The sequence below is a fragment of the Pseudopipra pipra genome, chromosome 1 (assembly GCF_036250125.1).
Source record: "Pseudopipra pipra isolate bDixPip1 chromosome 1, bDixPip1.hap1, whole genome shotgun sequence".
NCBI lineage: Eukaryota > Metazoa > Chordata > Aves > Passeriformes > Pipridae > Pseudopipra > Pseudopipra pipra.
The window spans coordinates 123270058-123292852 of NC_087549.1; the positions used below are offsets into that span (position 1 = coordinate 123270058).

Genomic DNA, 22795 nt, shown 5'->3' on the forward strand with positions numbered 1-22795 from the left:
TTTGAGAAACCTGCATGATTTCTTAGAGAAAAGTCACAATTCATAGGATTTCCTTAGGGACTAAGAACTTGTGGAGTATTTGAGGCCTTCAGATGACACTTTTGTGAGGCTTAAATGTTTACATTGATGAGAATATTAAAATGCAGTAGCATTTGGGTTCTTAGCAAAGATCACCTGGGCACTCAGCAAACATACAAAGCCTCTATCAGGAAGAGCTTAGACTTAAATCCGTTAGGTGAATCACCAGGTCAGGTTTCATTCCCAGCCCTTCCCTTTGACAAATGCGCTCTCTGTGTCACCTGGCACGCTTCCTCTCTTGTGAGTGGAAGATTGGGCACAAAGCTTATACTTCAGTCTGCCATAGGATTTGTGTGGGTGGTTTTGTTAGCAGAAATGGAGGTTACACGTGTGAATCACTGCACCTGTGTGTTACTTCCAGTGTTACCAGTTACCAAGTCTTCCAGGAGCAATATGCATGAAGTTTAAACAGGAGATCCCATCATGCTGTATGGGAGATGAGAGGCCTGACAGTGTGACCATGACTGTGTGTATACTCAGTCTTCAGTGAAGTTAGGAGAACTAGGGTCCAAATCTCTTACACTCTAGAAAAACTGAAAACTGTCAATCTGTGGTTATCTTCTGAAGTGAAATAGCTTGTCTGGAGTGACTCTGTGTAATCTCTGAAACTTCCATAGGATTACGAAAATACAGTGTGCTTAAAACCTGCATTTTATATGCAGTGTCTTTAAGTATGTTGATTTGTACTTGGTAGGAAGTACTTGAGTTTGTTGATTTACTAGAATCTCATAGTTTTCCTGCTCAACAAAATTACGGCTTTTGATTTGTTAATACTGTTCTGTTTAATTATGCAAGTATATATATAAAAAAGATCACTTAAATTAGAATTGTAAGCCTGAGATCTTTTCTTTAAATCTGTGTTTTCTGTTCCAGGAAAAATAGCCCTCTTGGTAGTTCGCTGTCCTCAGCTGCCAGAATTGAAATGGTGGTGTATTAAATGCACATTTGGGAGTGAAGAATGGGGTGGAATTAAAGCAATTTTTATTAACAACAGTTAGTTAGGAACTTAAATTGGATTAATTTATTTGAAATGCTTCTTGAGATAATCCTGGAAGGCAAAACCAAAGTGGTGTCAGAATAAGGACTGAAATCTATGTCAGATCAGTGTTATTGGAGACAAGGAGTACTAAAGTATAAAAATGTTTTTAATGTGTAGCAACTGCATATTGCTACAAGGCTGTGTTTAAAGCTTCTGGGCTGCTCAAGCTCTGCATGCCATTAAAAAGTTTTGTTAGTTCCTGCAGTGGCCAGACTCTTCCCTGTGCTCCATAACGTGTAAGTGTATGCATGCACTTCTAAGATGAAGTACTTCTGCATGCCCTTGAGATTTTCTTTATAAATAACTGACACTTGAAATATTTAAAGTTATTTGAAATCACTGGTGAAATTTAAAAAGTTTCTGCAAGGTCGAGGGGTGAAATGCTACTGCATTTGTTTGTACTGAAAATCATCAGATTTCTCTCAGAACTTGTGCTGGAACTTCGCTAGCATGAAAACTCAAATAATCCTGGATTGGATATAAACACAACATCCCCACCTCCCCCCCAAAACACCAGAAACAGCATCTGAAAGATCTAACAACTGTACTGGTTTTCAATTGATAGCATTTCTAAACTAATGCTGAATACGAAGTGTTTACTTGTAGTTCTGGTGAAACTGTTGTGAAGCCTTTGCCCTAATCAGGGCCACGTTCAAGAGGAGCAGACTAAAAATAGAATGTTGGCTGAGTCTATGAGGGCGACTGTTATTTATGGCAATTTCTTTAGTCGCATCCCCACATGAACTTACATGCTTTGGTAACAACTGGAAAGATAATGAGAGCAGCATAACATAAATTACAGCCAAATTAGTACTGAAATTGTCTGAAAGTGACCCCGTTTTTTTCTTGCAGTGCCAGAAACGGGAGGATGTTGGTGTAGTTGTGTGATGAATTAAGGGTTCTGTTTATAAGGCTTCAGTGTGACTTCTAAATGGTGTACAAATGTAATACAGGGGGGTTCAATAAACAGTTGTTACTAGGAGGCTTATTTATTAGATCTGGAATCAATAAAGCATGTGGAATTTGGACAGATACTTAATTATCATCACTTTTGTCTGTGGAGAATGCCATGAAAAGTGAGGGAGTGCATGAAAGTTGTCTTAAATTTATTTGAAATAGTGAGCATTGCTGAAGAATCATCTGATTATTGAGAGGAAGACTTGGAAATGAGTTATCTTTTCAAAACAGATATATGTTTGTGTTCTTCCATCTCTAACTTCTGATGACATGAAATGCTATGTAGCAATCAAAGTGTAGCAAAGAAATTTAGGTGAAAGCAATACTAGTAAAACCTGCCTGTTGCTGATGCAGAAGTTGCTAAGTATTGCTGTATTCCATCCTGATTGGCATAAGAGCTCTCATTCTAAACTTTGTGAGAAAAGCTGTCTGTTTAGGGCACTTTGGTAGCTATTAAATACAGCTTTCTTAGGATACCTTATCTCTTACCTTTACATTTTACTACTTTCTTCTATCCAGAAGCTAACCTTTATTTAAAAATAGCATAGCATGCTCTGAAGCGGCACTGGGTACTAATTAACTCACTTCAGTGCTTAAAGCTGTGCTGTCTCCTAAGGTTTCCTGCTGTTTGTACTGAATAAATATTTGTGCTTCAGCGAGGCATTAATTTCAACTTGATGAATAGTGCATACAACTTTAATATTTTGCTAATACTAAACATGATGATTCACTACTGTCGCTATATTTTTATTGCAGTTCTATTTTTTTAGGAAGGGGGAAGATACCTGTTACACTTTAAATATGCATTAGAGAATTAAATCTAATACTCAAAAATTTAGCAGTCTAGCAGTCTGAGTATTGTACAGGAGCTAGTGCTGGATAATATAAGGTCTCCCTGACTGTCTGGTTGATGGACAAGGCTGTACTGTTTCATTGTGATTTGTTTTCAAGCACTTGAGTCGTGTTCTCATATGTAAAGACAATTGTTTTTTATTTTTAATTATTTTCAGTCCTTTCACAGTATTTTCTATATTAAAGGAAATAACTGGAATATATGTAAAAGTGTTAAGTTGACCTAGTAAATTTTAAAAAAATGGCTTTTGACAGGTTTTTTAACACCAATCACCATCTCTGTCAGTTAGGATACTGAATGTTTCAAACAGTCTCTTGTATAAGACATATTGAGTATGCTATAGTAACATCTTTATCTGAGGAGGAAGACTAAAGGATCTTCAGGTACAAAAATGGAATTTCTGCTGCCTCCTCCCCCCAGTAATGCTCCTTTTCAGTGTTTGCTGGCTGAAGTAAATTATGTTACTCTTCCAGATTTGAGGTAGGTTGCAAAATCAGACTGCAATGTCATATATTTTGTGTTAGGCTGATGAAGGGGAGGAAAGTGTGATCAAAGTGTGGGGAGGAGCGATACTGGGGAGTTCCTTAGCTCTTGGTACTTAATGCTAAAGCAATAATTTGTGTTCCTTGCAGTGAATTTACACTGGATTGTCAGTGAAATTCTGAGTATTTTCCTTTGGTTTGTGGTTAGTAGCACATCTGGATGAACCAATTACTGTATCCTCAGTTAAAAGAATATACTTCTTATTGACTTTCATTAGGTTGTGCCAAAATACCTACCTGCTTTATGTCACGTGGTGTGGACATGCTACTGTTTTTACTCAGTTACAGCTTTTAGGCTCATTAAGCTGTAGTCTTTCTGCTCACATCTCTCATGTCCCTAATTTTATTGACTCCATATGTCAGGTCTAGAAAGACTAATAGGCTCCTGCATTTTTTTCCCTTCCTTTGAACTAAATTCCCAGTGCAGCAGCCAGAGGAGCAGGTGAGAGGCTTTTGACAGTAATTCTGCACATCCGCTTACAGGTACATTCTGTAACTTTGTGAGTGCTGGAATAATATTTACCAATTTCTGCCTGTCTTGAGAGGATGTGATTTACATTTAATTGTAAAGCTAAGGAAAAAAAAAATTAAGTTTCTTCATCCCCTCCCTGTTTTCTCGGCAGCATTATGTGTCAGTACTGTAAATGAAGGGTATTTTCACCAAAGTTGTGTTGTGATGAGACACTTAAGACAATCAAATTTGTCATGTTACTTAGTGAAACACAACACAGGAAACATCTGTTTTGCAAAGTGCTTAATGATACAGCTTGAAGTATCAGGATTCTGTTGTTTCAGCTGGAATTGGTTAAAGTTTTGTTGAATTTTCAGTAATGTGTACAAATATAGCAGAACTATTCTTCCAGCACTTGTGTATCATGCTGGGGATTGGATGAGTAGATTTGCAGTCCCTGCTACTTTTAATTTTTTTGCTGCCTTCCTCACTTTTGTTTGGTGTATGTATTTTCAATATTATTCTTTTTGTCGTAGACTAAGATTTAAGAGTATCTGAAGCATGTGAATTTGCACTGGTTACCAGGAGTTCTGAGTAGAATGTAAAGGTTATTTGTGCAGTGATATTTTATCCCAGACCGTTGTTATTGGCAAACTGTAGCTGCACAGGGAAAACTGATAAGAGTTTTCCACCTGAAACTTAACATGAGCAGAGGAGATCTCTAAGCTGCGCAGTTCCTTTGCATACATAACACACACGTTCATTTATTCTTTAAGGAAGTAATGAAAATCTTTGGTCCATTCCCATTTTAGTGGTATTCAAAAGCGGTGTAGAGGTTTTGTCCTGTTTTGGCAAAGAAGTGGGTGCTAGTTCACCTACGTTCACAAAGCTGCAGCAATCCGGTGAGACAGTGGCAAGGACTGCTTAACCATTTACAGCTCCTTTTTGGTGTGGTAGAATAAAAGTGCTATATAAGTTCCATAGCAGCAGTAGGATATTGGTACCTTTGTTGTCCGGGGAAGAAGGAACACCTAAATGAACACCTAAATGAAAGTCCATGCTTGTACAGTAAACAGAGGAACTGACCAGAGGAATATAGGAAGTTAACTGAGTGATGAAACAGGAACCAAGTGACGCCACATTTACCTTTGAAGATGTTCTTCAAATTTGTCTATTGATGTTAAATGATAGTTGTATGATTTTTTTGTGTTGTGCAGTTAACCCCATCGTATTGTTTGAAAAGTGGCCGTTCACTTTGATTATATTTGGTTTTTTCCTCCCATGTGATTTAGCTTACTTTGCTATTGGGTTCATTGCAACTCTTCTTTCATTTGCGTATGACAGTTTTTACAAGCAGGACATGTTGCTTTGTAGGGTTGTCAGGCTGTATTGATATCTTTTTGTTCTGGTTCATTTGAGTGCGCTGTGTCCCAAATACATGTGTAGTCAATGACCAGTATCCATGTATTTTCATAATCACATCTGCCATTCAAGTGACTTCTCAGTTGCTGCTTGTAAACAGAATACACTAAATCACATTCCAAGTTCAAAGACTTCAGATTATTACAGAAACAAATTTTGACTACTTTTGCTGTAAATCATCAAGTCTGTGCTCTGAACCAGGTCTCTGAATTTGTAACTGAATATTGAAGTACTGCTCACTTATTCTAGAACTACTAGTTAGGAAGGTCTCAAAGAATGCTCTTAAAAATCAGGCCTATCTTGAGCAGAAGACATTGTGTGACTTAATGAGAGTGCAAATAAAAGAAACAGGAAAAGAAAATGAATGTATGCTCTGCTATTTTTAATCTTAAACTGTTTTCTGCTATCCAGTTGATATCAATATAAATTCCATAGAAACTTTCTGTTGTTGGGGCTTTGGAACAATGGCAGATTACTTGGTGATCCTGTTTACCCTGGAAATCTGAAATCAAATAAGAGTCTCTCCAGAACCTACGTAATTTGAGTTTCATTAGCATTTTATTTCTCTCTTGGAATAATTAATATTCCAAGCTTTAGATGTTTTCTTGAAGTGGGAACTTCTTACTTGAAAAGCTTTTTCATTTAATGGGATTTCAGTTTAAATTAATATGTCTTAAAATGTAAGACAATTAGCCTATTTTTTTCTGCTTTGACACTATTATGCTTTTGGGATTTGACTTTTTTCTAAAATTACAGTGCAGAGCAAGACATGCAGGGTAGTAAATTGTCTGAGACTTCGAGTTTCATATACTCTGTACTACAGCATTTAAGTTATATGTGGCAATAGGACATTTCATGTATTAGATATCTTTTCTGAATGAGACAAAAGTGTGGGTCCTGATCTTTTTAAAAATTTTAATTGAGAAGTCATGTTTTTCTGTAGCTTATAAAGTATTTAAAGAACTCACAAAATTGTTCTTAGTTGCTTTAAAATGCTTATCAAATGAATGTGTCCTGTCTGGTGAGTATAGCAGGCTCATGCAGGAGGGCTGTTGGGGGAAAGGGAAGGGATAAGAAAGAACGAGAGAACCGCCATGGAGAGATAAAGCATATTTTTCCTGAAACTGTTTAACACAGCATTATGTGCATGTATTGATGGATAATTATCGACCACTAAAACTACGTCCTAAGAATATTTGCAGTATTGATGTACCCCTCTTCTGGAAAATGCACCTTTGTATAGCATTTCTTATTCTTCTGTGAAAATGAGCTACTAAAACACATTTCAATAGACTACCATAGACCTCCTTTGGTGTATTCCTAATAGCAAGGTTTCTGCTTTTCTCTCATGATCTTTGAGGAAATGGTAGAATGGTATACTGGAGATAATATTTTGCAAATATAAAGTTATCAAGATTGCTAATGCTGCTGCATTTGGTTGAGTTGGGTGATGGGATGTGTCATATCACTCATTTAAAATAAAGGCTTTGGCATCAAAGTAAAATCAGACCCTTCGATTCTAGTTATATTTGGTCATATCTGATATTATTACACTGTATTGTAGATCTACCCTGGTAAAACACACCATAGTAGTTATTCTTGCAGCATACTAAGTTCTTTAAAGTCTGTTTCTGGATTACTGCAGTATTTATGCCAAAAGCATAGTTTCGTGCTTGTTTCAAATGCAGTGTGTTGGACTTTCTTAGCTACGTGTGGAAGCACTTTGAAAGAATAGTTCATATTTGTGGGTAAATGAAAACTTAAAAATGCTTGCAGAGAAAGAGCCCAGGTTTTAGAGGGAAACTTTAACTGGACATGTGCAGCTGTGCTGAAGGAGGGTATGATTTCAAAGGAGACAGAATTACCTTTAAACGGTTTCCATGCTAGTAGTACTATTTTAAAGTTTTTCGAATTTATAGCAACTAACTTTTGGCAAATGAAAATAAGTGTCCTGGTTAATTTTTGCAGTAGTCAGGAGGGGACATGGCCAGGACCTGGAGTTTATTCTATAACATCTCACGTCACTGCCAGGGGGCAGAAGGGATCACTTCTGATAGAGTAAGTGTGGCAGAGGGAGTGGTTTGGGTGGCACTTGTTCCAAGGCATTGTTCACCTATCTTGTGCACTTTTGTTATTGTTGCTGTTCATTTTCTTATTTCATTGCTGTTTCCAGTAAATTATTCTTATTTCAACCCGTGATCTTTACTTTTTGTGCCTTGAATTCTGCTCTCTAGCCCACTGCAGTGGGGAGGGAAGGGAAAGGAGAGTCAGTGACTGACGCGTGGTTTGAAGTGTTTCAGTGGGAATGCTAAATTGGAGAATACCATTCCTAAACCGTGATAGCCTTATTTGGTGCCCAACATGGGCAGAGAGTAGACTGTGAGTAGGAGGGATGCTGCAGTGAGCCTTGAAGCCTGGGGCACAGCCCTGGATGGAGCTGCTGCACGTGCAGATCTTGGTGGTGGTAGCAAATAGTCCCACAAGAGCTTTGAGGGCCGAAGTGGAGAAGGTTCCACATGAACAACAGTTGAACATGGGTCAGCTGGGCCAGAGCGATTAGGCAAGGACCATTCCAAAAGGATGGGCAATAGCCTCTGTTGCCCTTAGCTGATCAATAGGAAGTCAGGTTCAGATCCATCAATCTGGAGCGGCAGAGACAGGCACTGAGAGGCTCCCAGTGTGGTGATGCAGCTGACCCTGGAGAAGCCAGCAGAAGCCCTAGGAAGAGTTTTTTCTTTGTGAAGGGCCAGGTGCCCTGGAATGGGTTTGCCCCAAGAGAGGAGCCCACGCTTTACCAAATAAGGCTGTCATGGTTCGGGGATGGTATTTCCCAATTTTGTGTTCCCTCTGAAGCGCTCCAAGCCATGCACTGCCTGCTTGCTCCCCTGTCCCTTCACCCCTGCATCTGGATGGAGAGGTGAAGTGAAGGCACAAAAGGTAAAGATTACAGGTTGAGATAAGAACAACTTACTGGAAACAGCAGTGGGATGGGAAAATGAACAATAACAGCAACAGTATCATTAACAAAGTGTAAAAGATAGATGAATGATTCACAGGTGGTTGCTCACCATGTGGAACTGGCGCTGCCCTCCTGTTCTCTGCACCCACTCCCTCCTCCATGCTTACCTGACCAAGAGGGACCCCTTCCCTCTCTGCCCCCTGACAGTGACCTGAGGTGATAGAAAATAACCTGTAGGTCTTGGCCATGCCCCCTCTTGGCGACTACAAAAATTACCCCTGTCCTGGCTGGAACCAGGACATAAGTCACTTCTGAAGCACCTGTAACATTTGCAACTCAATTCTAAGTTTGTGGAGCTCCTCCAGTTTTTTTGGAGGCAGAAGGAAGATTCAGTTGAAGTGAAGTCCCAAGAGCTGCTACAAAATTTCTTCCTTGTGGGGCTTGTGTAGTATCTTCTAAAGTCAACCTCTGGCTTGCAGGTAGATGTCTCAGCTTTTCAAATTTGATGAGGTGCAGATACCTAGAGCAGGGTTGGAAATAGGCACAATCTCCTAAAATCTCATTCTCAGCCATCAGAGTTGGGAAGTTTTGGACAAAGGTCTTGCATTCTTAATGTTGCTGCTAAAAGTAAGTGAAGAGTATTAAAACTGGAAGGCGAAGAGCCTGTCAAACCCCTGTCTGTGAACTGAGTCTTTTTCCTTCTGATAAATCACTGTTAAATTTCTTGCCGGATGAATGCTGCTTCACTTGTGCTAACTGAAACTACATGCTATAATGGTAGAAGATGGTGAAATCATGCCTTTTACAGTTGCTATTCAGAGATGAAGTAGAGCCCCTGCTCAATTCTCCACATGATTTTTAGGGCATTCTCAAGCTATTGTGTCACTGCATTGGTACCAAAAGTAATGCTCTGTGCTTTTGAAAAGACCATTGGTTGGTTAAAGACTTACCTGCAATACTGAAATTAAAGCTGCAACAGGTATTCTCTCTGCATAGGTTATTGTATTTCACTGTTTTGAATTTGTCTTTGGGTTTTGGGGAAGACATCCTGACTTCATAGGCATGTAGTGTGCTTTGGGCTTAGGGAACTAGGACGGATGAGAACAGTCAGTTTACTTCGCTTGGGGTTCTGCAGAGAGCATTTCTGATAAGTGGGAAAGTTGTGCAGCACTGCTTTCCTTTACAGAAGTGGTAAGAGCACTGTGCCATGTACACAGATGCTCTTGACACAGCTTACAGGAGTCCTGATAGATAGAAAAACAGACAAAATTTAAAAAGCTTCCATGTTCTTATCATACAATCATAGAATGGCTTGAGTTGGAAGGGATCATTTAATTCCAACTCCCCTGCTATGGGCAGGGACACCTTTCACTAGACCAGGTTGCTCAGGGCCTCATCCAACCTGGCCTTGAACACTTCAAGGATGGGGCATCCACAACTTTTCTGGGCAGTCTGTTCAGTGCCCTCACCTTCTTCCTATTATCTAACCCTACTCTCTTTCAGTTTGCAGCCATTTCCCCTTGTCTGGTCTCTACATGTACTTGTAAAAAGTCTCTGAGGATAAAGAAGATAACTTTTATCTCAGTACTGTGGAATTTTATGACTAAAACAAAAACTGGAACATATGTGTGGGTTAGGTCACTTGTGTAGTATTACCACACTGTTCCCCTTTACTCATTTCTTTTTGTTGTTTGGGTTATATTTGGTTAAGCTTATGGTTGTACTCCTTTTAATGTTACTTTAAATTCTACTTCCTTATGATGCATATAGTTATTATCTAGATCTTTCTTTGTGTATGTTGAACTTTTAACTGTATTAATCCAGAATAAGTAAGGACTTACTTTACGACAAAACTTTTCAATTATTTATATTTTATTTTATCCAAGACTGGGCTGTTTATATCTGTTCTTTTTTAAAGAGTCAATAAGATGTAAACAGGAATGTTTGCATGACATGGAACAAAAGTGACAGCAAGTATATTTTAGCTGCTGAGAAAAGCTGCTTTGAAAGTAATAGCTCTTACTTTGTTTTCCTATAATGAATGTAACTATCGGTATATTACAGGTGATAGAAAAGCTAACATTTGAGGATATGCTCCAAATGAAATAGCTTGAAAGAGTAGGGGTTCTGCATGCCAGAGAATGGGATGTAACTGGCATAAGTTGGCTTACAGGTGGTCAGTTTTGACTGACTCTGTCATTGCCAGTATGGCAGTTGTACTTAAGGTGTGCTTTTGTGCAGAAGGCAACAGGAAAAAATAGTAAAGGGGGATTAAAAAAGGCAGCAAGAAGGAAATAGCAAAGTAGGATGACAAAATAAAGTTCAGACTGTGGAGGTTATTTCCTCTTACTTCATTTTGACACTGCACTGCTAGGGCTGCTTAAACAATATAGATCTGATTTACTATGGCTTGTATAAATTCAAGTGAATATATCAGTGTGTGTAATCTGATATCTCTGTGCTGGTGACTTGTTCGGCTGGCATGAGTCATTTGGTTGTCTTGGAAGAGTTATCTCCTTGGCAGTAAAGGGTAAATACTAGGTTAGTTGTGTAGAAATGTGGTTTGTAACTGTTGTTTGCTAATCTGAAGTTGAGCAAATCCAGGAGTCAAAGATCAGAATTAAAATATTCCAAAGCCTGTGCTATTAGGGATCTTACGTTCTGCTTGAGACTTTTTTGAAAGCTTTCATCGTTATTGTTTTGGGTCCTGCGTGCCCATGTGACTAGGTGCCAGCATTGTAAATGGCCTTATGACCTCAACTCTATGTGCTCTGTTGGGGTTTTTTTCCCCTATTGACAGAATTGAAAGGTTATAGAAGTCTGAGTTATAATTTGATATGCCAAGTGTTTGATGCTTTGCAGCCTAGAAGCCTCCACACAGTATTCTATGGTACTGGATACTTTGCACAAGAAATAACTGCATTTAAAAAGTTACTTATAGTTTCTATACAGTCTAGTTGAGGTATGCTTCTTTCTATAATTTTTTATATAATTTTTTTTCCCTTATTTGCTGTTATCAAAACTGAATCGAGGTCTCTCATCTGTGACTGAATATTATTAGATTTATGATGTTTTAAAAAACTAATGGATATCATTCAGGACTTTTCCATTTGATGGGCAAATATCTACCACTTTGTCATATCCCAGATGTAAACTCTTCAGGAAGCATAGGTGCACAGGATCAGGATATCTTATTTAAATCTATGTCATGAAGAAGTCTATTGGCACCTGAACTCTAAGGTTGATGCTCCACACTGTCATCTAAAGTATAAGCTGCAGATAAGATGTTTTTTTCTATCATTGACAGAGGGGAGGGGAAAAAGGGAAGCAAAACTGAATAACGCCCTTGGCAAGATAAAATTAAAATTGACTGTGTTTTCAGTTCCTAAGGTTCAGTAATCTTTGCAAACCATGTTCAGAACAGTTATCTTTGTTAGGCTCACCACTGTATTGTGAGAAAGAATGCAGAAATTACCATACTGAATCACACCAGAATTTCTGAACCCTCAGTGTCTATCAGTGGCTGTAATAGAGGCTTAAAGGGAGATGAGAGGGGAAACTATGATTGTGTGCTGGGGGAGCAACTTCTGACTCCAACTTTCTGAACTAGAAGAAATGCTTATGCATTTAGTGGCTGTGGATGGATTCTTCCATGGATTCTTTCAGATGGCGGGTTTTTTCTGTGCATTTATGTGTTGGACCTCAGTGCATACTTCCTTCACGTTGTTTTTGGTAACTCCTGTTTCTTTTGAGCCTGTCACCTATGGTTGGATTTAATACTCATCTGTCATTTTAGGAATTTGCTTGAGCCTTGCTTGAGTGATGCTTTGGTGCACCATAGCTATCTTGTTTTACACTGAAGATAGCAATTATCACAGAATATTTGATACCAAATCTTTGAGCACTGTTTGCATTTTTATCTTTGAATAGAGCATGTGACTGTTTCAGGCTTAGCACAAGTTTTTGGTTTTTTGTGGAAGTTTGAAAAATGCTAAGAAGTCAGACCTGGCCTTTATGGTTTCTGGAACCCGTCAGAGTGGCTTTTGGGAGTCCACAGTACCATCTGTTTCTTTTCTCAAGAGACTTCAAATGATTTGCTACCCATTACTCCACCATTACAAGTATCTAGACAGAACAACTTGACCATATTCAAATTTGTATAGTAAATGAACAGATCCCTGTATCACTAGAACGAGTGATAATTAACATCAGGAAAATATATCCTCCTCTTTGGCAGTTTAATCAAGAATACACTTGCCTAAGTGCTGCTTCCTGTTTGAGAGTTACCAAGGATTGTGTCTTGGTCTGTGAAACAAGTGGGAGAGAAAAGGGTTCAACAATGTGAATTTTAAGTGTAGGCTGTAGTCCTTAAGTGAACTTGATGTATCATGTAGAGGTGACTAAAAGTCTTTTAATACTACTTGTACCACTTCAAAGGGTAAGAAAAGTTGCGTCCTAATTGGCCCTTTCGTACTTCTGTGTGCAGACTACTATAGAACAGAAGATCAACATGTACTAGGGACTCAGTCTTTTATAGGTCTGATACAACCTAATGGAATGGTCACAAGTTTACTTTATTCCTATTCTGGGATGAGCTGACAAATTTAGGTTGTGGTTCATAAATAGCTTAACTTTCTGCTCCGTGTTTCCTTTAGGCTAAAAATTTTTTTCTTAGCAAATAATACAGACTTCCAAGAAGATACTTTACATATTAGGTAAGGGCCCAGTATATGCTTTTTCTCCTCTTCCAGCAATTCCCAGAGGACGGGACTTAAGCAGTTTTTGGCTCCTGGTTTTGTTTTTTCCAGCTCTGTGATTTCCCGTAGCAAATATCTAATGCTGTGGTTTCAGAAGGTCAGTTCTGCAGAACTCGAGTTCATTCTTCATCCAAGTCCAGCCTCCTTGTACTTAATCCAGATTTCATTTACACACATGCATTCCATGGATGAATTCTACAAAGACTGGGTAGCTTTAAAGAGCAAGAAAGCCACCTATTGTGAGAATTTATTTTTAAAGAAAAATCTGTGCATGTGTTATCTGTGATTTCATTAAAGCTATTATTTGATATTATTGTATTAAAGTCTTGAGTGCCAGGTATGAAAAACCAAAGCCATTTAAGTAGATGGAGGCATTAGTAAGTTTGCCAGAGAATATGTCTTAATTCGTCTTGGCTTGCCCTCTGCCAACTCAATGCATAGCAGCTTTTTTTCTCTCTTCTATTAAAAACAGTTAATTCAGTAGGTTCCTGGTGTGTTTTTGCCATAATAGGGGAAAGAAAATTACCTTCTGGAGGACTTTGTAGGAAGTGCCTTCTAAATGAGACTTGTTTTTGTCAGGTAAACTTGCTTGGTCTCTTATTCAAGTTATACTGTTCATCTTGAAACAAAGCAAAAATTGATATCTCCCATGTAGGGAGACTTTTATTATTGTATTAGAATAGAGCCAGATGAATTAGCAGCTCTCAGAGGCTGCTTAGTACTTGGGAACAGATCCAGAGAACAGTCTTACCTCAATCTATATCAAAACAGATTGCAGACTTTGAGTGGAAAGGAAGTTAGACTGATTCTTCTCAGGTTAATATTGGTAGGGTTTCAATGTTAGAGATTAATAAGGGCTCTATGATTTTAGGTACCCTTACTTTAAATAGGGGTTTTAGGAACAGTAATTATAACAGTTAATAATAATTAACAGTGTTAATTATTATTTAGTATAAATCCTATCTTTTGCAGCTTATCCAAGTTGAGAATCTTGTGGAAAGTACTCCAAAGCACTTTTAACTCACAGAGCATAAACAGATTATATTAACCATATAAATAATTAGTCATGTGTTAGCTAGACTGCAGAAGCTATTCTTGCTTTCATCATGTGGCAAATGTGAAGGTAAGACCTCCAATGAAAGAGTGTCACTTAAAAGTGACTTTACTTCATGTATGATATAAGCTAAAAATATATGTGAGTCTAATAAAAATTCAACAGAGATGAACCACCTGACTGTTACTGAGCTGCATCACAAGTGTTTTAGTGGTACCATTTTAATAGTTGAGTCTTCTTCCTCTTTCTCATAACAATCTTCATCAGGACATCCAAATGACTCTGCCTCAATCTTTTGGAATGAGAAGCATGGGGGCATTTGAAGCTGCTCATCAGTTTTAATCAAAGTATTGTTTGATTTGTGGTGACAAAAGCAAGTTGTTTTTAAAGAAATTCTCGAACTCCACTCATTTGAAGTCTTTGCAGGGACTTAGCAGGAGGAGATCAAGGAAAAAAATTCATTTGAAGGGAATTACATGCCAATGTACCTTAAAACAAGACTTTCTTTGGAGAAATGCTGTGTAGTGCTTGCTGTGTTATTTGAATTTTCATTACAGTTTTGGTACTTATAAAATACATTCCTAATATAATTTTACTTTTTTTTTCCTCCAAAGTAGCAGGTATTTACTTTATCCCCTTTTTTGCTTTAATTCTATAGTGACTGGGACATCTAATGCTTACAGTGGCCTATATCTTGCAGTTATATCCACTGAAACAAAGCTGTAATTAAGGCATGCTTTTCTTAATCCTTTGGGGATTTTTTTTCTGTAATAGATTAACAGATGCTATAAATTAAGCCTTACTTTGGCCCACTTTGTGTTAGAAATTTCATTTTAGAGTTACTTTTTTAAACTTTCTGTGGGCTCCAGAAAAAAATTGTATTAACTGAAATTTGTTGATACTTGTTTTAGAACAGTCTTGGGTTTTCCATCTCTGTTCACACATTGTTGCAGTCCAACTTGATCTGTTATTTAACTAGGACAAAATGTGGCAATCCTCAGTAAAGCGGTAGGTTGTCTGCCTGTTTTAATAGATCCCACACAGCTGATGTTGTAATTGAGGCTTTTTTCCTTTTGGGAGAGATCAGTCTTTGTCTTCACGGAAAATAAGTGTAAAGTTGGAGTTCTTATTTGTGACACTCAAATGTGTGTTGCTGTGGGTGCATATGTGCTTGAGGTTAAATGGGTATATATGCATTTTTTAAATGCATGAAGGTAAAATAAGGACAGTCTATCTTCTGTGCATTTCAACTGCCTTAACTCTCAATGGAATGCCTCTGCAACTTTAAAAATCAAAGACCTGATCAGCAAAACCTTTGTCCCGTTTCTTTTATCTCAGCTTTTTTATAGATTTCTCTGGGAACATTTAATCTTAAAATAGTGCTTGATGGATCAGTAGAAATAGGTGGAAAAAGTGCATCTCTTGGATAAATGTGGTATCAACTATGGACTTGGAGTATCCAAGACTCCTCTGGACTCTTAAAAATCATGGTTTTCTTGCTTTGAACAGTTAATACTAGGGCAGGTATTTGTGTTATTAATGGGGCTTGGTAGGGAATGGTTACTATTGTTAGCTGTGCTGAAGCATGAGATGCTGCAAAAGCCTTTGTCCGCCTTCACAGGACTGAAAATAGGGTTAGTAGATTGTGGGATTCTATAGAAACTAAGGTGATTACTTCAATAATTGTAGTAGGACTAGCCTTTTTGTTTGTTAGCACACAGTATTATCCTTAGAAGTCTCACTTCATAGCAGGGTTTGACACAGTCCATGCAGAATATTGAGAGGCCACTCATCTGTATTGTCATTGTTATATCTTCAGAGACTATCAGTGCTGATCAGAAAGCCTTGGAATTTAGCCAGATGAATAATCTTCATGACAGTCCTTTGTTGATGCAGGATGACAGAATGGATGAGGTTTGAATGGATCTTTGGAGATAATCATGAAGTTCAACCTCCTTGGCTCAAAGTAGTGAAAATTGAAACAGGTGGTTTCTCAGGATTTTATCCAGCTGGGTTTTCAATGTCTCCATCCAAGGCTGGAGACTCTTCAGCGACTTTAAGTGACCTGTTACATTGTTCAATAACCATTACATGAAATTACATTTAAACCCTTTTTCAGTGTATTTCATTTTGTGCCCATTGCCTCTTGTCCTGTCACAGGACAGCAGTGAGAAGAGCTTGGCTCTGTCTTCTTTACTCCTTTCCCTCCAGTAATTATCTACATTTCATAAAATCCTCATGAGCCTTCTCTTCTCCAGGCTTAACAGTCCCAGCTCTCTCGGCCTCTCCTCCTGTGAGAAATGCTCCAATTTGTCTGTCAGCTATATGGCCTTCTCCCAAACTATTTCCAGTATGGGCATATATCTGTTGTGCTGGGGAGCCCAGGACTCCAAATGTGTCTTACCAGCACCCATCACAGGGAAGGATCACTTCCATTGAGCTGATGGTGTTCTGGAGGCTGTTGTCCATCTGTGCTGCAAGGGTGGGTGTGGCTGGCTCATGTTCCCCTTGTTCATGGGCCCTGTGTGTGCTGGTGCTTGCATTTTTTCCCAGGAGTAGGACTTGGTACTGCCTTTAAACTTCCTGAGATACATGTGTTGGCTCACAAATCCTGTCCATTGGTGTCCCTGTGAACGGCAGCACATCCCGCTGGGCTATCAGCCTCTCCTCCTGGTTGAACATGCTGAGGGTGAGCTCTGTCCCATCATTCATCTTCATTAACAAAGATGTTAAATCGTCCTGCCCTGGGTATTGACCCCTGGAGTTCACCAGTAAGGCCAGGTGTCCAGCTGGGCTTTGTGCACTGGTGACAGCCCTTTGATCCTGGCACTTGAGGCAGTTTTCTGTGCTCTGAGATCCAGAGTTCCTGGGGGCTGCTCTTGCTGGTAACAACAGAAGCAAAGGTGGTAGTGAGTACCTTGGCCTTTTCTGTGTGTCCTGTCAGCTGGTCCTCTGCCTAATTTAGTCATGGTGCCCTAGTCTTCCTGTTGCTGATGATATTTTTCCAAAACCCCATGAACCATTCTAGAACATTCTTGGTCTTCCTCCTTGCTTTGATCCTTCTTGGATTCCTGTGTTCTACTATGTCATTGTCATTGCAGCCGTGTCTTCCCTGACCTTGACGTCACTGGCCAGTTTTTCCATGTTTGTAATCATGATGTTTAGCGCAAGTGAGGAAAGGGAGGCACAGAAGTCTCTGCTTACATACACTATTATTTTGTATTAAAATGATTCAAGAAGTTGCTGGACAGCCTGTTTAATTTTATTCCTTTTGACATGCATGTCTCAACAATCATTTCCTCACAACCCTGCTTTTGGTCACTTTCTCTTTAAGTAAAGCCTTATTTAAGTTTGTTTCCCCCTCTCCCCCTCCACCTTGCTTTGAAGGGTTATAGAGAGCTCTCACTATTATCATATTTAGTTCTTCTCCCTTCAGGCTTCTTAAAATTTTCTCTATATATTCCACTACAGTCTGTATCTCAGAACAAAATATTTGTATTTTTGTTATACAAGACGGTTATTCCCTCCCATCATTTCCTTGTTTATCATTCATCGACAGCCCATACTTTTGATATCAGTACTTCAAAACCAATTTTAAATTGCTGAAGCAAAACTTGAGAGGATCTTCCATGACTGAACATTTCACCAAGACAGTGCTACTTTTTTCCTTAGATGAATATTTAACTTTGTCACTGTTTGAAATCCATGGTCACAATTTGGGTAAACTACCAGCACATTTTTTTAAACTTCTAGTAGTTTTGTATCTTAATGATATGTTGCTCTTTTGTTTAAGAATAAGCTGCTTCAAGGGACAGTTGTTTTTAAGTGACTTCTCAAAATCGAAGAGAAATCAGAAATTAATTTCAGAAGCCACTCTGCATCTCTTGTCTTCAAGTCCTAGTACTGATAATTTTGCTCTGTCTGAGATTGGACAGAATGCTGGGCAGGGAAGTCTGTCTTAGGCTCATTGTCTTGCAGTTGCCACAGTGGGGGAGGATTGAAAGGTTTTCCATCCGCCTTTATTTCAGTGACCTTTTCCAAGTTGGGAGTAGGAGTTGACTAGGAAAAACCTAAACAGTCATTTCTCTTCAGTGAGAGAGACTCAGTTTTCTCTTGAGTTTTGTAAGCTGAAAAATAAATTGAAATTGAGAAGATAATATTTCCTGTTTTCAAAATGCCATTTCTGCAAATCTTTGACTTATTGAGCTTCCCACACAATTCATACTTGGAATTTATTAAACTGCTGTATGTGAAGACTCCTGTGTTTAATGCTTCCAGCAGCTTGCATAAGTGAGGTAGAATAAAAGTTCAAAGTAATGTTAGCATGTGAAATGTTAACAAGTAAAAGCATGAAAAGATTCTTTAACCATTCACAGGGACTTAATTCTCATTATCTGCTTAATGCAGTGACTGTAGTTTCCACAAACTCTGTTTTCTTGCTCTTTCAGGCTGAAGGTTTGGAAACGGATGTTGGAAGATGTTAGCTGTGGATACTGGGGTTGTGGAGGAGTGGTTATCAGAGTTTAAGGTAATACTTTCTCATATATTTTGTCAGTAGTGTTTGAATTGCTGCTGGAGCAGTATGCAGGACTGCTTGATTCCTGTAGAAAACAAAAAATAGTAACCTTGGGTTTTGCTGAGATCGTGTGATAAATACAAATGTCTGCTTGAAAAGATTTTTTTATTTCCTTGCCTCCTGGAGGATGATATACTTCCTGATACAGAGCAGTGAAAATGTGTATCATAGGTGAATGGTTTTGTTGGTTTGAGTACTAGACTTGACTATAGGTTTTGCTACTGGTCTGCTTAGGTACACTGGGAATGTGTTTTCCTATCTGTATAGTGGAGTATAATCTCCTTTGAAGGACTGCAGGTAAGTACTGTAAGAGCTATGTTAAGTTTAAATATACAGCTTCCAAAGGGCTGTTAAAAATATTAGATTTTTACCTTCTTAAGTACTGGCAGAAAATACGTTTAGTGTTAGAGAAGAGCTGTTTGCATTAACTGGAATTTGTGTTCTTGCAGAGTAAACTGTATCTGGTAATAATGTTCACTGCCTGTTTACAGTCAGTCTTGAGAACTCCTTGAAGTATGGATCTGAAAACTGTTAAGTTTCATGGTACTGACATTTCAAGTGAAATTTCAGTGAAGGTTGCACTTCTGAAACTCTTGGTTTTTTAATCTATTTTGCCATCCACTGTCATTACATTCTGTATAAAACTGCAAAATGATAGGATGCAGTGTGTCTTCTGGCAACGATTTCCATAGTAAGGATTTCTTTACAAGACAAGTTTTAGTTTATAGTTAAACTCTGATAAATAGTAACTTGCAATGAAAAATTGTTGTGGAAATAGCTGTTATATTTTAGTGATAAACTTGCTTATAATATTTTTATTTCAGACACTGCCAGAAGCATCCATATCCAGCTATGCTGCCAGTTTGAAAGACAAGACTGCTTTGATTTCATCTCTTTATAAAGTAATTCAGGATCCACAGAGTGAAGTAAGTATATTGGATTTCTCACCCAAAATGGCTGGCACAACGCTAGCAGAATAAAAATAAGACCTTGCATGCTAGTTAATTGTGTTCTAACTACGTGAACTACAGAACTACATGAAGAGTTTCCTTCAAAATGTTTGTTCTTAGCAATGACATACTATCATGGAAAAAGAGAATCATAAGTTTTGTAACCTGATCATAGCTGAATTTGTAGATCCCACTCATGGACTTCAGGACTTGGATATAGAATTGAGAAATATATTAAGGAATTGAAGAGATGTTTGAGTCTGACAGAATTCTTTCTGTAATTGAATGTGAATCTATAGATGTCAGAAGCTTGTCTGTTACAGCCCAAGAGAACAAAGATAGATTTGTGATCCTTTTGTTGTTGTTTGAAATACATACAGTATAAATACATGGATTTATAAATTGGATGTACCCTTGCTGAAATAATGGAAAATATGAAAAAAACTGGGGGGGGGAGGAGGGCAGATTTGCACAGTACTTGTACCAGGATAGGTTCCATATCCCATGACTACCCTTGTTTTAAAGTGTCTGGGTGAATTCAGAACATACTGAGCTGGGATTAGCTGTGTGTTGACTCACTTTCTATGGTCCAGCAAACCTTGTGTCTATTATTTTAAGATTGCAACAAGTCCTTATTTCCTCTTCTGAAAAGGCCTAGCAATAAGGCACCTTTTCAAAGTTTGAGATTATGCCAGCAATAAAGGTGAGAGGATAAAACACTTTCAGTATATACATTTTTAGAGAGAATGCTCATAGTGAAACTCTCAAGTTATCCAGCAAAGAAGAAATGTAATTTTTCTTTGCTGCTCAGAAAGGCATTCTGAGTTATTCCAACTACTGAGTCAAGCCTGTCTGGTCTTCAGAATGCACATCAACATGTAAATTAATCTGTTGAGTCTCCCTGTTGATAGCCAAATTAATATTTTCATATGTTCTTTGATTTCTTACTACTTCTGGCTATCGCTAGGTTTCTCAGGGACTTTAGTAACAGGGTGCTACTGCAAATTCTGCTTGAAAAGGTTGTTGGGATAATTCCAGGGGCAAGGTATTGAGGATTTCCTTGTTAGTGAGACTTTGAATTAAAATGAAAAACCAGTGCTGACACTGTGTTGTGCTGCCTTGGTAAAAAGTTCTAAAGTCTTCATTTGGACCATTCTCCAAGTAGCTGTCCCTTTGTGGAAAGGGTTACTTGGAGCTTTCCACATTGTGAAAATAATTACGGACTAGCAGTTAAAAAGACAAGTAATATTTTTCAACTGTTATTTGAGATCTGTTAGCTGCATTGTGTAATGGCATCTTGCTATACAGTGTGGGGTATGTGCTGTCCTTTCTTACTTCACGGATGTATTGCAAGGGGGGAGGATTAATGCATGAACACTACAGATACTGCTGAGATTAAAAATGGACAAACAACCCCGTTTGTACACCTTTGAATATATGTACTTCTAATATAATTGTCAGTACTGTAAAATTGTGAATTATCTTGTTTTGGGGAATGGATGTTTGTTTTTTTTTTAAGCATTTGAAAAGTAATCACATGTATTTGCATCTGTAACTGCATTTTCCTGTTGGTTCATGTTTACTTTTCATATGGGTTATTTTGGTTTGCTTTTCCAAAAATTAATAATCCATTTTTGAGCTAAATGAACTGCTTGTTCAATATCCACTTCATAGTAGCTTTGTTAGTAAAGACTTTGTTATTTACTTTTGAGCTCCTGGGCCACTGCTAGGTGAAAAATGTAATTCAATAAAAGGAGAGTCTTCAGTAGACGTGAAGATTTAAAAGACTTCTAATTGACTCAGAACTCCAACAATAATAAATAAATATGTGAGGTTTGTTTTTTCACTGTCACTGTCCTTTTAGATAGGAGCCATGCAGACATTTGCATTAGGAAATAGTTTTTGGAATGTGTGACACATTTGGATGCAGCTTAAAAGGAAGAGGGATGAAATTGCTTGGACATTTTGTTCTAACACTAAAATATTTTTCAGTCTAGATACTTTTTAGGAGTGCTTGGTGTAAAATGATATCTTGAAATGGCAACAATCATTAGTGCATTTTGATATTAGGTTGTAGCATGTGGTGGCATTTCGAGGAAGAAAATCTGGTTTTGTACTGATTAGGCATTTAAATGTGCTGATACAAAGCTGTCTCAACAGAGATAACGGTGTAAACATGGATACCTGTCATAGCTATTTATGTGCCTTTTAAATTTCAAGCACATCATTCAGAACTCATATTTCATTATGGGAAGCATGCAAATTATGGGAAATATGTAAGCAAATTATGGGAAATATGTAAGCAAATTATGGGAAATATGTAAGCTGAAGATGGACAGTAGTTCTGCTGGTAAAGTTTTCTAGAAAGATCTTTGCTATACTCTTAAAACTGATGACTAGTTCAGCTTGGCATGGCTTTTTTCCTGTAGATTTTAGATTACTTACAGATTTTTCACATATGATTTTTCCAAAGTGAAACTATATCTGTCAGAAGCTAAAAGTTCCTCCTTTTTTTGAATGGATGAGATTGTCCCAAATTACTTCTTAAAAAAGAGCCAAAACCTGCTAAGATCTTTCAGTTTCAGAAGTAACTTTATGAGGTAAGAAATGTTGACGCAACTTTTTGTTCAGGAGGAAAAGCTTAGGAAAGCAAGCAGATTTTTTTCTAGCATGATCTGGTGGTTTTGCCTCCTTTGCTGCAATATAGGGCAGAATATAGAATTGGGTTTCTTACTTTTCTGAAAACTTGTTCCAATAAAACTGAAGGTGTGACCTAGACAAACAGCAGAACTGAATTTAGTAGTTCATCTGGCTTTGAAAGTGCTTACTGTTTTCAACAGTATTTTCTACTTGGATTAGGAAATTTCTTAATTTCCATACATTGACGCATGATGGTTAACACAATGCTTCATCCTATAGCAGAGGTAGGTGGTAGCACAAGAATGCATATTAAATCAAGACATACAATGCAAGCTGATTGCTTAATTGTTTTTAAGTCTTTTTTTAGCTTGATCTAGCTCAATGTATTACTTCCAGTTCAGTATATTACATCCAGCTTAACAAATTTGATTCTAAAATTACTCTTGAGGCTTCCCACTTCTGTCTCAAACGTATAAATACATGGAAGTTTCTAGAAGATTTTAATGAGAGTGGGAAA

At 38.0% G+C, this 22795-nt stretch overlaps 1 protein-coding gene across 11 annotated transcripts in view; it reads left to right on the top strand.

Annotated features, from left to right (window-relative positions):
* HYCC1 (hyccin PI4KA lipid kinase complex subunit 1) overlaps window positions 1-22795 on the top strand; it is a 64140-nt gene that overhangs the window by 21345 nt on the left and 20000 nt on the right. For 10 of the 11 annotated variants that reach the window (XM_064675154.1, XM_064675086.1, XM_064675164.1 and 7 more), the window contains 2 exons: window positions 18561-18640; window positions 19513-19614. In XM_064675154.1, the coding sequence (XP_064531224.1) occupies window positions 18590-18640; window positions 19513-19614 (153 nt within the window). In that variant the 5' untranslated portion in view covers window positions 18561-18589. Of the gene's footprint in view, window positions 1-14986; window positions 16802-18560; window positions 18641-19512; window positions 19615-22795 lie in introns of those variants that run through there. The other variant, XM_064675146.1, reaches the window with a different exon arrangement.